This window comes from Zootoca vivipara, chromosome 5 (genome assembly GCF_965207765.1).
Source record: "Zootoca vivipara chromosome 5, rZooViv2.hap1.1, whole genome shotgun sequence".
Taxonomy (NCBI): Eukaryota; Metazoa; Chordata; class Lepidosauria; order Squamata; family Lacertidae; genus Zootoca; species Zootoca vivipara.
This window is the reverse complement of record NC_142588.1, coordinates 47,474,575-47,491,783: the sequence shown is the minus strand read 5'-3', so window position 1 is coordinate 47,491,783 and position 17,209 is coordinate 47,474,575. Positions and strand designations below refer to the sequence as shown.

At 44.4% G+C, this 17,209-nt stretch overlaps 1 protein-coding gene across 3 annotated transcripts in view; it reads right to left on the bottom strand.

The window, feature by feature from the left end:
• The window catches only part of AFAP1L2 (actin filament associated protein 1 like 2), a 75,025-nt gene extending 65,492 nt beyond the window's left edge, over window positions 1–9,533 (bottom strand). The window contains exon 1 of one of the 3 annotated variants that reach the window (XM_035132524.3): window positions 9,280–9,533. In XM_035132524.3, coding sequence (XP_034988415.3) covers window positions 9,280–9,295 — 16 coding nt within the window. In that variant the 5' untranslated portion in view covers window positions 9,296–9,533. The remainder of the gene's footprint in view (window positions 1–9,279) is intronic. The other 2 variants (XM_035132523.3, XM_035132525.3) reach the window with 2 other exon arrangements.
• Between the last annotated feature and the right edge of the window lie 7,676 nt (window positions 9,534–17,209).

Genomic DNA, 17,209 nt, shown 5'->3' with positions numbered 1-17,209 from the left:
TATTCAGTGGGGCTTACTCTCTGGTAAGTGTGCATAGAATTGCTGCCTCAAGGCAGTTTACACGGGCCACCTAAGCACTGACCAGACTTGCACCCGCTTAGCCTCAACAGGTGTTCCCAATTCAGAAATATTATTTGACATATTCAAAACCTGACTCTCCACCTTGCAAGGCCCTTAAGGATGCTTACAATCCAAAAACAGCACCTCCTGGATTTCTGCATGAGTTGGATCATGGTTTTCTTTGGAATCCAAGACCCATAATGAATACTACAAGGTGGTCTAAGGGCTTTGTTTAAAATCCCCCTCTTTAAAAACAGCTACAGGGTTCGGCTCCTGCTGTGAAGTTTGAAAACAAGGGCTAAGAATGCCTTAAGAACAATGTCATGTGCTGCTGCTCTCAGGGAGATTGTACAGGGTGGGGTGGAATATAGCTGTCCCTGTGGATCCAAGGGCAGAAAAGCATGGCTTCCCCCCAATACAATATCCCAGAGAGAAACAACACATCATTACACACAGAAGTGCCACAGGGTGATTTGGAAGGGATCCAAGCCTAGTCCCCAGTCATCAGCTTCATAACTATTTTAATCAGACAGGTTTAGAGGGAAGAAGGCATTCCTTCATTTTAGCCGTGTACACACTGTAAATTTTGTGAAAGTAATTCAGGATGCCTGAATCAGCAGGTCATCTGGAGCAGCCCTGTTTTGTGGGTGGTAATGGGATCCACTGGACAAATTGTTCCCTTTAATCCTGCTCCTCTACAAGAGTTATTATGTGGACAAACAGACCCAAACAGTTGAATACACATTCAATAACCAAAGAGCACTTCAATGTCTCTAGGAAGTCACACACAAGCAGCCAACAAACTTAATTGCAACAAATAACTAGCCATATTGTGCACAGAAGGCTAAATGGACTGGACCAGTGTTTTGTGCATGAATTAAAAGCCCAAGGAGCAGTTACTCAAGTAATTTGCACACAAAATGATTATAATGCCATTACAGCTCCTTAGTCTGACAGCTTTACTTAACTGACTGGTCTCGTCTGTATACCCATTGTATGGCAGATGATAATTCAGCATTCCAAAACTAGGCAAATAAAATGCCAGTTGCATGAGCAATTTTAGATGCTTGATATGAATCACCTTGCTTCCTCCTTAGGGAAGAGCACGCCCTTGTTTTGCCTTCTTTTCCAGCACACTTACTTCCAAGATCCCAGGTGTTCCCCCAACTCCTCCCCTTCTCCACAAGGCACATTTTTGTTTCATCTTTTCAACCTAGACATTTTCACAAGTAGAATTTACATACTCTCCAACAGAGGCTGGCTCAGTGAAATGGCATTTACTGACTTCTGTGGAGAACAGGCTGTTCTTAGCTGGAGACGACTCAGATTCAGATCCCTGATCCAGGGGCAAGCTGAGAGCAGTAGGACAAAGAGGTGTGGCTTTCTTCATGCCATGATGGATACCCCTCCTCTACTGCCAGGAAGCCTGGATTCTGGGAATGTGGTTTCTGCCATGCCTAGGGCTGACATGAAGAGGATCAGCCCTAAAGCACTCTTGATGGAACACCTGTGCTTAAAGCCATCTAAATTGGGGTCATCACTACATCTTGTGGGAGTGAATTCTATAGTTTAACTGTGTACACTGCATGAAGAATCTTCCAGCATTCATTCAAAGAGAGATGAGGACAAAAGAAAGCTCAGGCACAACTTAATGCTTTACCCCCCCATCTGATGCTATTGCTAAGGTAGTACTGGTACAGGGCAGGTGTAGTGTCCCTGCCAGTCACATTTATCATGCCAAATCCTATGTAGATAAACCTTAGATCTTGTCTAGTCAATGATTAGTTGTTCTGTCTTGTTATGAAGTTGGTTGCAAGTCAGCTAACCTGTTTACAGACATCCAGTCTAGCAAGCTATAATAAACATTCTTTTTCATGAAACAAATGTTGGTTGAATGTCTAGACTCACCTTGAGATTGTCAGTTAATTCATTTTAATTGGGATATCATAATCCAGCAAGTGAAGTCTGCATTGGGTCATCCATACACAGAGTCAAGAACTTTGCATTCAGCATCTGGGGTTGCACAAACACCTGGGGGGATCATTTAAGTCCACAGATGCAACTTTGAACAGGTAATCAGCAGCATCAGGTGTGAGAGTACTGTAGTTATATCTTATTTAAAGAGCTACAAATCCAGTTTCCTTTCCCCTCCTCCCTTTAAAAGGTAGTAAATACTGTCAAAGCTGGTTGTGTCAATGATATATTTAGTATGCACATGCAGATTCCTGAAAGAGGCCTGTAGCGATATAGCAAAAGTAAGCCTTTGAGTCTGGAAATCCTGGGGATCTCTCTGCATGGAGGAGTGAGGGAAAGATCACTGTCTTTTGCTTTCCCTGGCCTGACCTTCACATCATCTTCATGGGGGGTGGGGAGGGAATTGGTTGCTGCATTGTGCCTGCCCACCAAAATACCCCACATAGAAATGTGGCTGTCCTACCTAACAAGGCTGGCTGCACAAAGTGTCACTTACGACTTTTTCCCCCAGCCAGAACTCATAGGAATTCAGTTCTGGCACCTCTCAGGTGGGTGCTATTGCCATTATAAAAGAACAAGAGGTGTTCATGGTGAGTTCCGGGACCTTTTTCTATCAAAATAGCACTGGGGACTTAATGACACCAGTTGGCAACAAGCTCAGAGCACCATCAACTGGTTGCCACTGTAACATTCTGAATAGCACACTTTTTAGACTTGTTGTGGTGCATGCATACTTGTGGGCAAACTTTACCAGCATGGGTCAGCCAACAGACTAGATCAATTCCGGCACTTATCTTGAGAATTCAGCCTCACATCACAGATTTCCCTCTGAGAAAGTTGCATGAAGAATTCTGATGATTCCATGGGAATCATCCCTAAAAGTCATCATGTGCAGGCTAAACATTACATCACTCTTAAAACAGTTGGAAATTATACACCAATTTAGCTGAATTCACAGCATGCCCCATCCCAACATGGCAGAGCGAATAACAACAGATTAAAACACAAAGACAAAAACGCCTCTCTAAAATCCTGTTGCGATCCAAGTAAAACAGCCAAAGAACAAAACAGCAGCTGAGTGTCCCAATCACCAACCAGCTTCTCTTTAGCCCACCACAAACCAACCTCAACAGAAATGCAAGTGTGCTGAAAGTCATACTGGAGCTATTCCCCACCCTTAAGTAATTTAAATCCTCAAATATACTGTCTTTGAAGAGTTAAAGCTTCTCAATTAGAGACACTTACTGGTTTGATTCCTTAGGGAAGTTAACAGAGCAATCCTAGTCATGTCTACTCAGAAGTAAGTCTCTATTCTGCCCAATAGATCTTACCCCCCAGACAAGGGGGCATAGGACTGCAGCCAAAAAATGTTTATGGACATATTTATTTAAATTTCTATGCCGCTTGCTTTATATTTTTTAATAAAAACCTCAAAGCATATGGTGTCCTCTCTTTATCATATGGGATTATTTCTTAATACTTCATGTAAAAAGATTCCCAGGCCCTGGCAAGACTCCATGGGGAAGAAGTCCTTAGCTAAGCTATCAATGGTGCCTTTCTGTGTGTACTTGGCCAACCCCAGAGAACACTATCAAACATCAAAGAGGAAGTGGTCTCCCCTAAACCCCTTTTCCCCTGCCTGTAAACTTGTCAGCCGCCTCCCCACATTCCCCTCCTGACTCTTTGCCAGTGCTTGCTCCTCCTGGTGGGCTGCCTTGCCAGCTGCTGCTGCTACTGCAACAGTTCCTGCGCTTTCTGCAGACACAACCCTCGCATAACACGAGAAGAATGGTGCTCTCTGTTCCCACAGCACAGCCCGTGCCTCTGCACCAAAGGCAAAAGGAACCACACCCCCAATGTAATCGGGCAGCCTCATGCTTCAGGCCTTACGTACACAAATCCTTAATCGAAGAGCATTTGGGGCTTTCATTTTCACCTCACTTTTCGTGTGAACATTTGCTGCTCTTCAAGTTTAGTTATTTCAGCAAACCACTCCTCAACTTTACCAGACTTTCTTCAATGGTTGCTTTTGCACTAAACACACATCTGGGATATTTCCAGCTCTCTGTATCCATTAGGGATAACCAATATGGCACCCTACAGATGCTACTGAGCTCCCATCAGGCCTAGATAGCATGGTGAGAGATAATGACAGTTGTAGTCCAGCAATGTCTGAAGAGCACCATGTTGACTATCTCTGGTGTGCATCCTTGTTACACACAGAGCCACCTGCAAGACACACCTTGTCAACATAAGGAAAACAGCAAGATGCAATTCTTAGACACTTCAAATTCTTAGACACTTCAACACTATGGCTTGGGGAATGTGGTTGAGGCAGAAGCAGCGGTGGTTGTTTCTTACCCATGAGAGCTGCACTAAAGTAGCTCCCACTTCAGAAACTATCCGCAGTTATTAGAGCTTTCCATTATTTCTTTTCTTTGCGCTGGCTAGTTTCATCCCAAGGGACTGGGCTGGTGGGATACAAAGCTGCATCATACTAGGCCAGACTACTTGTCAATCTTCAGGGACAATCTCAAGACACTGTCCACTGTTGGAACAGCAAATTGCTGCCCCCCAGATTAGGTACCCACTCCCTTCTCCCCAGTTCAAGTTGCATATTGACCAAGGTTGGTCAAGTTATTTTGGCACCTGGTCCCATTCCCAACAGAGCAAAAACACAATGATAAATTAAATAAGGGGGGTTTGCCTTTTCATGTTCGCCTGATACAATTGCCTCACTGGTCATGATTTTCTGTTGACCAGTAAAAATTTCAAGAACATTTTTCTAGGTTGATTTGAAAATGGGTGGGTAGAGAATGGTCTAGTTCACATGTTTATTTTACTTGCATTTAGTAAACCAAACTTTTAAAAAGGACCCAATTTTTGACCACAGATGTCTGACCTGAAATATATGCATCCTCTCACATACTAGCAATAATCGCCCGGAAAAACATTAATTGCAACTTTGGAACACCCAAGCTTGCCTCATGGCGTATTTGCAGTAGGTAACCATTTGTGGTTACTAATGAAATGGGAAATTTTCCACAGTAAAATGAAGCACTGGGGGAAATAATTCCAGAATTACTTCCACTCCACATCACTACTTAATGCAGGCTTCCTCAAACTCGGCCCTCCAGATGTTTTGAGACTACAATTCCCATCATCCCCGAGCACTGATCCTGCTAGCTAGGGATCATGGGAGTTGTAGGCCAAAAACATCTGGAGTGCCAAGTGTGAGGAATCCTGGCCTAATGGTATGGCCAGCCCTTCCATCTTGCCTAGGACTAATGTTGAATGGTAGGCAGTAGCTCTACAGTGTCTCAGGTGGAGAGAGTAGTGTAGTTCAACTCTAGATATGAATGGGTCAGGTTCATATTGCTGGCTAATGGAAGCCAGCAGAAGTCCCACTAGCACAACAGGGCTTCCCCCTCACGTGTGACCCGCACAAGTCCCCCCTCCCAAAGAAAACCCAGAACAGGACACGAGGCAGGTGGAGAGAGGAGATCATTCCATCTCGCAAGCAGAAACACTTGTACTGAGTGAATGATCACCATAGTGAGACCTTGAATCCCACCCAATGGTCTTATACCTTAACCCCAACACCTTTAGGTGTACTGCTAAATTTGGGGCCTCTCCTGCCTTGCCCACTTTGCTGAGTGGGGCTCTGGGCACCTGCCCCCAAATCCTGTACTGTTGGCCCTACTAGGCAGTTCCTCACCTGCTGCTTGACCCTTTCAATTGGCATGTGCTCTTCCCCTGAGCAATGATGGTCACTTTTGAAAGCCAATCACTACCTCCAAGGTGCAAGGAGAAGGCAAAGAACTCTCATCTCAGGACTCTGTCTCGCTCAGATATATTCAGACAAACTACAGTAATAACTATAATGGACTATTACCATTGTGAATGACTATTCCCATAGTGAATGAACACTGTTACTATTATCCAACAGCAAATCTGATACCTGCACACACAAAATGGACATATACAGTGCCATAAAGGTGTAAAAGGAGGTTACATTAGAGACCTAGGCCCACATATCTCTGCGGGGGTTACTTCTGAGTAGACATGAGTAGGATTGCACTATACTGTATATCCCATGATTCCTGCAAACTGCAGATTCATGAAGTGCTGGACAATTGTCAACTATTATCTTCTATTCAGATTACATATAAATAAATGACTCTCTGTAGACTGGTCAGTTACCATTGGAATAAGGCAAACCTATGAGAGCAGTCCTGTTGAGCTCCGGAGAATGAAAAGTTTGTTTTAAAGGTTTGCATTATAAATGCAGAAAGCCAGATCCCCAGCTACTGATGCAAACTGGCCTCACCAGACTACACTGTCAGCTGCTCCAACCACCTCCTAAACTGGTAAAGTGAGTAGACATTTATTATATTTAGATTCCTTTCCTGCCCTGGCCCTAGGGCAGCATGCTGGTTGCAATGCATCCAGGGATGTGTGGTGGTGGAAAAGTTTCCAGTGCTTTTCCAGTGAATTTTTCCCTTGTCATATGGTCATTATCTACAATAAATGAATGCAGGTTGCAAATACAATGTTAGGTAATCTTGGCAGTTTTAGTTTTGTTTACTAAAGACATATAGAGAGATATACCTCAGTTTAAGTACGCTTCGGTTTGAATACTTTCAGTTTAAGTACTCCGCGGACCCGTCTGGAACGGATTAATCCACTTTCCCTTACTTTCAATGGGAAAGTTCGCTCCAGGTTAAGTACAGACTTCCGGAACCAATAGTGTACTTAAACTGAGGTACCACTGTATAGATATATAAACAAGCATTCAGAACACCCTGTAGGGAATCAGAAAATTTTCTCAGCATAAAAGGAAAATTTTCCCAGTGCAAATTGTGCAGAAGTAAAATTTCCCAGAAAAATTCCCAGTTCAACATTTTCTGGAAATCCCACACTACTGAAGGCTGCCTTTCCTTGCTGCATCTTCTCAACATCCCTGCAGAGTAAGACAGACTGAATGACAGCCATTTAGTAAACTGCATAACTGAGCAAATATGGAACATTCGGACCCACCATATTGGCCTGTATTGTATGCGAACAAGAAAAAAGATAAAATTGCAGTACAATCCTGTGCAAGCTTACTCAGCAGTAAACCTCAATGTGTGCAATGCAACTTACTCCCACCAGGTAAGAAAGGGGATTTTAGGAATAACTTTCTGACAGCATGGGCAGTTCTATGGTGGACCAGACTACCTAGTGGGCTCGCCTAATCTTTGGTTTTTAAGCAGAAGTTGAAGAGATGCTCATTTGGGATGATGAAGAGGTAGTTTTCCTGTACCTGCAAGGGCATGGACTAGGTTAGCTTTGTGTTCCCTTCCACCTCTTGACTTTAAGCATAAGTGCATAAGAACCTAATATCAGCCCTGCTGGATCAGGAAAGCGGCCCCTCTAGTCTGGCAGCAGTCTAGCAGCCTTTTCTCACCCTGCAGCAACGCTCTCCCCTCCTGTGGTTTCCAGCAGCTGGTATTCAGACACATCATGGATTCATCATGGATTTGTCTAAGCCTCTTTTAAAGTCACCCTAAATTGGTGGCCATCACTGTTGCTTGTGGGTGCTCATTCACATTGCATAAAAGGTGTGTAAGGCTGCAACCTTAATGTACAGTATTTACAGACAGGCAAAGACAGGCTTGCCTGTTACTACGGAATACTTTCAGTTTGGTGTAAGAACACTCGCAGAGCTTAGCATGTGTCTACACTCAGCTGGTTTACAACACTGGGGTTCACTCCTGAGCCATTCAAAGAAAAAAAAACTTTCTGAGAAAGTGCAGAGTACCATTCCCTCACCACTGAGTAACCCTATCCATCCCCATTGCTGCCATACACTCAGGATAAGGAGTGATTCTGCCATAACACACCTGTGTTGTTAGAATCGTAACACTAGGCCTTGCTTTCCTTAATACTTAAAGGTAAAGGTAAAGGGACCCCTAACCATAAGGGTCCAGTCGTGGACACTCTGGAGTTGTGGCGCTCATCTCGCTCTATAGGCCGAGGAGCTGGCATTTGTCCGCAGACAGCTTCCGGGTCATGTGGCCAGCATGACAAAGCTCTGAACCAGAGCAGAGCAAGAAAACGCTGTTTACCTTCCTGCCAGAGCGGTACCTATTTATCTACTTGCACTTTGACGTGCTTTCAAACTGCTACCGGTAGGTTGGCAGGAGCTAGGACCGAGCAACGGGCGCTCACCCCATCGCAGGGATTCGAAGTGGCGACCTTCTGATCAGCAAGCCCAAGGCTGTGGTTTAAAAGGGCTTTAAAACAATTCGTTAAAAACACAAGGGACACTCCGCTCTCCACCCACCTCCAGATACCATCCGGCAGCCACGCCTTCCTCTTCCTTATCTTCCCCCGCACAATCTTGCAGACTAAACTTAGAAAGTCTGCGAATATTTATTACACGGGGGAATTAAATACACCCCCCTTACATTTCTGTTTTGGAGGAACCGAAAGACCGGAAGCGAAAGAAGGGGCGAGAAAGGGGGGGATTCAGCCCTTTGATCTCTCTCTCTCTCTCTCTCTCTCTCTCACACACACACACACACACACACAGGTGCGGATACTGAAATCCTCCCCAGCTTCGCGCCAGCCCGACTCCAAGTCTCGTGTTCACCTTTTCATCTCCTACAGTTTAACTGGACCTCATCTAAAGGGTTTTTGGAACACCAGATGTATGCCAAGGAGGTTCAAATTCTCTCTCACACACACAGTATTTCTCTTAATCCTTTCAAAAAGAAGCCGGCTGTGTCACAATTTCACACACCCGATTTGCTGTTTCACGAGCATCAGAACCAAAATCCTCCCCAAAGCGGCACCCTCGACTCCTTCTCCGTCGGCGGAATGGGGCTCCGTGGAACCCCTTCTCTCTAGGGGTGGGTCCTGGAGGGAGACGGACCCGGCTGCGATTAGGGACTCTTTGCTCGCCACTTTCCCCCAGTCTCACAATCCCACCCCCGGCGTCCTGGCCAGTCTCGGTCCCGAGGCAACGCCTGGGGGCAAAGATCCGCAACCCACCCGCCCATTCATTAAACGCTATAGAGAAACCCCCGTTTTAAGGGACTTAAGCCTCCCACTACAAACAACCACAAGTGACATTCGGCTCCTTAGGCAGGACCATCCATAGAGGACAAACTAACTACGGTAGCAATCCTTTCCGAAGTACCGATACTGCCCCTTTCCCACGCTAAGGGTGGGGGAAGCAAACGAACCATTCCCCCTTACCTTTATATTTATCCATCTTGGATCCTTCCTTTCTTTTTATTTAGTTTTCAATTCTGGCTGCGTGGGGCAGGGAGACCTTGCATAGGGCGGCGGCGGCGGCGGAAGACTCGGGCTTCCCACGCTCGCCCCTGAGTTAAAGGGATGCGCCGGCTCGCTCCTTTCTCGCCCGCGCCAGGCTGCATTGGCGTCCCAAGCAGCTCTGCTTCTGCTTCTCCCTCTCCAATTCTCCTCGCTCCGGCTGGCTCCCTTCGCGCGGAGCGCCGCCCCTTCCGTGACGTCACGGCAGCGGGATCTACTGGGGCTAAGAAACTGGCTTGCCCGAGGTGTTGGGGGAGTGGTGGGGACTGTGAGGTGGTTGCCCCTCGAAAGTTGCATCATCATTATCATCATCATCACACGACGCCCATCCTCCCTTCTTGGTCAAGTACTTATCCAAACGTGGCAGAAGCACGCGTGTATTAATTTAAAGTTAACAAGGGAGTGCCTGGGAGAAGCCAACGCCTTGGAAACGGAGAGATCGGCTTCAAAGAGAATGATCAAATTCGGAAGGTGGTGGACTCTCCTTCCTGGGAGTTATTTAAGCCCAGGTTGGGCGGCCACCTGTCGTGAATTATTAGCTGTGATTCCTGCATTGCAGGGATGACCCTCGGAATCCCTTCCAACAACTACGATTCCTCCGTGCTAGATAAGGTGTAATAGCAAACTGCAGGAAGAAGAGGGCGAGGGCGTTTAATACCGGTAGGCATGGGTGCTGCCTCCATCGCTGGAAACTGGCTTTGCAAAGCGAGAGAAACAAATCAGAAGAGTTTGCCAGCGGGGATGCAAGTTGCAGCGCGGCGCTGGGGAGAGCTGCTGCAAGGGTTAGAAAGTTAGCCAGCGGAATCGGAGAGGACGAAGGCTGCAATCCCACAGCACTGTTGAAGGTGCTTCCCTGTCCTTCCGGACACCCCCACCCCCACCCTCTGAATATACATAAGGGTCTGGTTACTTCTGTTTGTCCAGCAGGGTCGGCCTTATTGTTAGACAGAATGAGGGGACTGCCTCAGGCAACTTATACTGTAGGACAGCAGCCAACCCCTTGGCTCATCCTCTTGAGTCCTGAGCTTTGTGTACTAGAGGGGCATGACCTACACTTCCTGAACAAGCCTACCTCCCTCAGGTGCGAGGGCCATTGCTAGGGCCAATTTGCATGTAATGCACGAATGAGCAAATGTTCAGGTTCCTAGAGAGATGATTGTGGTCACCATAGACCTCCTACTGCCAAGCTGCCTGGACCTAAGCCATGGTTTGGCCTACTGTTGCATCCCAACGGAGGCTTGCTGTTTGTCTCCCCCAGATAAACCACATACGGCAAACCAAGAACAATACTTGGTTACAGCTCATTGTTTGCCTGAGGGGATAAACTTAAGAAAACTTTGTGATTCACCTGTGTATCGAGCATACTCTCTCTGTCTATTCAGTATTCCAAAAGATTGCATAAGGACATGGGTTTGGGACATCATTCTGAACACTAGAAACCCTAAGCCTTGGTTTGCAAGTAAATACATTTAAGAACTGGGACTCGGGGGGGGGGGGATATGGAAAATGCATGGTAAGCAGTAACCCTAGCCATAATTATCTCAGCAGGACAGCACCACACATTTACTGTTTTAATTGGTCCTACTGAGTTTACTAGGATGACTCTAAAGTAAATTTTCTAAGCGGTGTAGTTTTAATTTTAACATCCTGGTAAATAAAGGGAAATCCTTGTTTCAGATGTGGATTAAGTCCTTTGAAGACAATTGCATTCTGTGAAACGTTCAGATATTCCACAAAGAATTGGCAGCTGGTTATCTGGGTGGGATGATAGGCAATTTAAAGCCAGAGGCTCCTGAGGAATTGATTCCTGCTGTATTTTAACTGAAATGTAAATTACAAGGTACTGGTTACATAATAATCAGCAGCATAACTTTTGCACCAAAAAGTCTTTCCTTTGCCTAAAGTGGAAAAGCTTAATGAAAGCTTCTTTGCTAGGGAGCCTAAAGGAAGGATATTGTTTCTCAGATCTGTGAGGTTATCATTCGTTTACTAATGGAGGGAAAGGCCATCCATTAGAAAGACATATTTAACGTTTTCACTCGGTATAGTTCGAGACAACTACGTAATAGGATTAGACAACGGAGGTAAACTGGCTTTGTAAAAAACTAACGTGTTCGAGTAAAAAACTTCCATATTCTGGAATGTGTACATTTAGAAGATATTTTGGTGTACTGTAGGCTATGCTGAAAACTTTTACTACTAGTGTTTCTTAGAATTAGAAGAAAGTTAACAGTAGTTCCTGTTTTTTCTACTTTTTATTATTTGGACAAAAAACAAAGACTGCCATGTTGGCCCATAAAGAACATTTGCAAAATATATTTATTAGGCTAATAGTGAGCAATTAGAGTCCTCTAGAATTCTTCATGGTAGGAGGAGAATGGATACACCACATCTCCAGTTAGAGTGCCCTAATGGTAAGTTGTAGTTAGAAATAAGTACGGTACCTGGAACAGAATACTCTGTATTTTCAGTACAGAAATAGCGAAATATAATGCATTTTTTTAAAAAAGAAATACTTGAGGTCTCTGCTTTCTATTCGCCATCTCAATCAATACTTCAAGGGCACCAACATTATACCATTATAAACAACCAGGATCTCCCACCTGGAGCTGTTTCTGCCTCTCTGGTCTATCTAAAATATGATACCTGTTTGTTTGTTTGTTTGTTTGTTTGTTTGTTTGTTTGTTTGCTTGCTTGTGTGTGTGTGTTTGTGTGTGTGTGTTTTTAAAGTTTATCCAGGATATTATGCATAAGGATCACCTTGTGTCCCATTCTCCATTTCAGAATGGCAATTGGACCATGTGCTACGGTATCTTCCTTTTCTCCTTCTAGTGATACCAGTTCTTTTTAGCATAGATGATGACCATAATGATACATTACTCACAAACCAATAATTAAGCTTCCAGGCTGCCATTTTTAACCTCCAAATATCTCAAGTTAAGAAACAAGTCATGGCAAAACCTGGCATCATAAAGTCATATTAAACTAATAGCTCTGGGGAATAATCCTGAGTCACAAGAGGTAATTATGAACAGTAGTCAAGGCATAAGAGCCTCTGGCATTCCGAAATTGCACAAATGTGATGTTGAACCACTTTGGGTTCCCCAGGAGATGAAGGGTCAGGCTCAGTATGAACATGCAATAGAATAAGAAGTGCTTAAGTAGACTGTACCACTGCAGAGGCCAGGGGTGTGATGCTATTTTAAATACTTCCCCATGTAAAAACAACAACCTTTAAAAACTCTCTGTAAATAAATAAAACCCAGTTTGTTAGGGAAATGTAGTCCTTTATCACTTCAGGATCCTAGCCCCAATTCCATGGCACGTGTAGATCAGGCTTTGGTCTGTAACTGGACTCAGGTGTGGCAGAGTCATGGTACTTTCCGTAAGGGCATTAATTCCTGCCATTTTGGTCCTATCATCTCCTTCCAATTATACCTTAATACAATCCTGCCGTATGACATTTGCCTTTTGTAAAGGTTTACAGCAGCTGAATGCAATATTAGACTCTTGTCACTTAGGCCGGATTACTTGTATCCAGAGAAAGTCAAACTAGGGGCCTCTCCAGACATCTTTTTAAAAATGTATTTGTTATTACTTGGGCTCGTGACGTTGTCAGGGTGGTTATACATTATCTTGCTTTCAATACTCTTTGCACCTGCAAACGTTTAAGGGTCAACAGAATGCTTCATTTCCAGTCAGTGTATGTCCCATAACTTGCTGCTGACATCCTGTAACCTTTTATACCATAAATGGTTTGGGGGGGGGGTTGTTTTTTTGTCCCACTTTTGTTGCACTATAGTGCAAAGGTGTCCCCCAATACAAATCGCAGAACAACTAAAGTGGAATGATGTGTGGATGGTACAGTATAAATCCACCACTTGTTGGCATCCATCTGTCTTGGGAGAAAATGAAAGTGTGCGCCTTTGGGATGAAGTCAAACCGTTGGATGTTGCCAGCCTTCATGTTTGCGGACATCTTTGTAGAGCAGAATTGGTGTGCCAATGGACCTGATGCCTAAAGCCAGCTCCCCGTAGAGCATGTCCTTGGGGATCCACCGCTAATGCACTATTATTGCTTCAATTACATGTTGCGGAATACACCCCATTAAAAAAACAATAGTTTGGAAGGGCCCTAGGAAAGTCAAGGAGGTTGGTCCTGGTCTGTATGTTATTTCCGAGTCTGTTCTTGCAGTTCAGGTCACATGAAATGCAAATCCCCAGCACCATTTTCCTTGCTGCCCCCTTTCACCTCTTTCACCTTTGTTATTATAACACCAGATAAAGCCTTCTAGTCTTCATTGCATCTGAAACTCAGCACTGGAGGCATCTGACTCACCTTGCCTCAGGGTAAGGCTGGCCTAGTAAGAATGCTCCCATCCTTTCCCATGAGATAAATGGTGCTTAGCTTCAAAACCAGACAACTCAATCATTCCAGGAAGTGACTAGGAGCCTGCCAGATAAGTGTTGATAGGGAGAGTGCCAAGGGACAAAAGGAGGAAGTTGGACCAGGCAGTGTTGGATGGAGGATTTAAATGGGACTAATGTTGAAATGGAACCAGGAAACGCAAGTGACTCTGGGCTGGGATTCTGGTGAGGGTTTCTCGAGGGCAGGTAGATTCATTTGGTTTGTTTTTAGAGATGGCCTTAGCTATTTTTCTAGGCCTAAGGCTTCATCCTGGATGGAATATGGACTGGATGGACTGGACCTAATGGTCAGGGGTCCCTTTACCTTTAAGGCTTCATCCTGGAAGGACCCAGGTGGCGCTGTGGTTAAACCACTGAGCCTAGGGCTTGCTGATCAGAAGGTCAGCGGTTCGAATCCCTGTGATGGGGTGAGCTCCCGTTGCTTGGTCCCAGCTCCTGCCAACCTAGCAGTTTGAAAGCACGTCAAAATGCAAGTAGATAAATAGGAACCGCTACAGCGGGAAGGTAAACGGCGTTTCCATGTGCTGCTCTGGTTTGCCAGAAGCGGCTTTGTCATGCTGGCCACATGACCTGGAAGCTATACGCCGGCTCCCTCGGCCAATAATGCGAGATGAGCGCGCAACCCCAGAGTCGGTCACGACTGGACCTAATGGTCAGGGGTCCCTTTACCTTTAAGGCTTCATCCTGGATGGAATATTTTGACATAGTTATTGGCACAGCTGTGCAGATATGATGAACATGTGGTGCCACATCATGAGTAGGGAATGTTTTTCAGCTAGAGAGCCACTTTCCCTTCGAGGAAAGCTGCTGAGGGCCACATGCCAGTGGTGAGCAGAGCATTGACTTAATTCTCCCTCGTGCAGTAGGCCAGTTTCAGCACATACACATCCCTCTTTGTCCTTCATTCAGACAAGCAAGAGACATGATAATAGTTCAAGGAAACAGTCCGGTCAGGCAAAATACTGGGGGTGTGAAGCACAGCCTGTGAAGGGAGTGGCTTGGGAGAGTCCCCCTAGGTCTGAGGTTTCCCACCCATGTGCTACGTGGTTACAGTAAAAATCACCCTCCCCCCAAATTGGACAACTTTTGCAATTGGTCCACAAGTGTGCAAGTGTTGTGATATCCTTTTATTTCGTGATAATAGTGTACCAGCCAAAAGAAGTTTGTTTGACAACCTGCTAAATAAAATCCATGATTTTGTTTAAATTGAGGAATGCAAGTTAATGGAATAGGTGTGGTAATCTTACTCAAGCAACACTAAAGAAGGTTCCACTCCCTGCTATACTTTAGTGTTCCCTCTCCATTCATGAAGATACTTTCTGTTTCGATGGGGTTGTGTCTTTACTTTAAAAAAAGGGGAAGCTGAAATTTGTAGAATTCTCATGAGAGCCTTTCAGGCCCCAGCCAGATTTGGAGCATCACTCTCAGTTTTACAGAATCTGCTCTCCCATACCAGTTCTGAGCTGACGAAAGGGTGTTTTTTCTGGAATATTCCCAAAGATAAAGTTTTGGGCCTTGGCTTTTTCCTTAGACACAGTGCATTTCAGCCTAGCCAAAGTCAATAGCCTTCCACAGTTCTTCAAATTGCAGCTGCATATGGAGCTGCAGAATTTCTCACATAAACGTATAGCATGAAACTGAATTCATGTCGACATATCATTGAAAAAATAATGGAGAAAAATATTCTGTCAGACTTCAACACAAACAAGACAAGTGGGAATAGCTTCTGGTTGACACATCTATTGTGAATGGTTTCTTTTCTCTCTCCCATCCTCCTTTCCACTTCTGCTGATTTTTATGTGAGATGAGAAGTCAGCTTTGTAAACAAGAAAATTTCAACCCTCATTTTCCCAGGCGGCCTAACAAATTCCACTGCTGTCTGTTAGCATCACTATGCATTTCGTGGAAATAGGTCACATTCACATTCTGCGTATCTCTAACTATTGCTTACTTTTTTTTCTTTTTTAAAAAAGAGAAGTTGAGATAGTTGCTTTCCTACTTGGAAAAAAAATCACTGTAATTCAAATGACTTTTTTGAAGGGGTCTGATCTGTGCACATGAGATCTTCTGGTAGAAGCAACTGAGAGAATATAAATAAAAGTTCAAAAGAAGAGGGAAACTTCCAGTGGGGATGAAACAGTTGAAATTCACTGGTTCGATAGGAAGATGGATGACTGGAAATACTGTTCTCTGACACAATTAGAACTTTATGTAGGACTTTTTAAAAAAAATGTATCTGACGAAACATCCTGCTGTGAGGGTATTTCAGTTCTGCGAACAGAAACATTGGCCCCAATCCAACATGGAGTTAAGCCTGCTTAAGCCTGTGGATTCAATGACCTTAAGCCCGTTTAACTTACTGTTGGTTTGTGACCCCTCTGTGCAAAAGAGTCTTAACGAATTCTAGATATTCACATGTTAACTACTGCCTTTCAAGCTGCGCCTTCAAATTGCATTTATTTCAGCCATTTATGCCCTGCCATTCCATTAAAATGTTCACCGTGTGTTAAAGTTTTTTTTACGTTAATATATATATATATTAACAGCAACAATGCAAGACAAAGATAAAAGGAGGTAGCAAGCATCCTTTAGATAAATGAGCCATCTAAAAACACAAAAACACAATTTTTAAAAGTGCATACAGAGCAGATAACACATTAAAAACATTGTAATAATTAAACTGAAAGCTGTGATCTAAGCACAGAAACCAGGCAGGAATAAAAAGCCTGTTTGGGTGTAAAGTTCATCTGAATGGAGGTTTGAGAGGGGTGCATATGCAGAAACCACTGACATTTGCATGGCAGAAAATGTACAAAGCAGAGAGTCCTATCCGTTGCTCTTTTACCTCTGACACTTGTCTGCTTTTTCCTCTGACCCCTCCCACCACAGGTATGTGGCTCCCAGAAGGTTGCCCACAAGGGAATGTGGCCCTCGGTCTGCAAAAAGGTGTTCCATCTGTGTTCTGATGTATGTACTGCAGCACTTTGTCCATTTACATCAGCCACTCCCCTCAAAGGCTTCTGGGTTATCGAGTAACTGCAGCCTGCCTGCTTGTCCTGCTCCCCACAAGGTGATAATTGGGACTAAGCACTTACCAGGATGCCACAGAGATTTCTTCTGGCAGCCACTTAACATTTAATTGGGGTATTAACGCCATCAAAGAAGCAATTTCTAACAATGATTCATTCACTGGCTGTCTTGAAAACAGTTTAGGATTATAAGCTTGCCTGCAGCTTCATGTTCACAACAACTGGCCAATGCATGGCATTCCTTTAATCAAGGTCCACTGTATTTACCCTGCCTGCCTGGATTTTAGGTTCCACACAAAAAAAGGCTCCCACAATAAATGTTAATATTTTTAACACTAGTTGTCACAAGTTGCTCAGCTGGGTGTTCATTTTCTCAGCTGTATATTAAAAATCCCA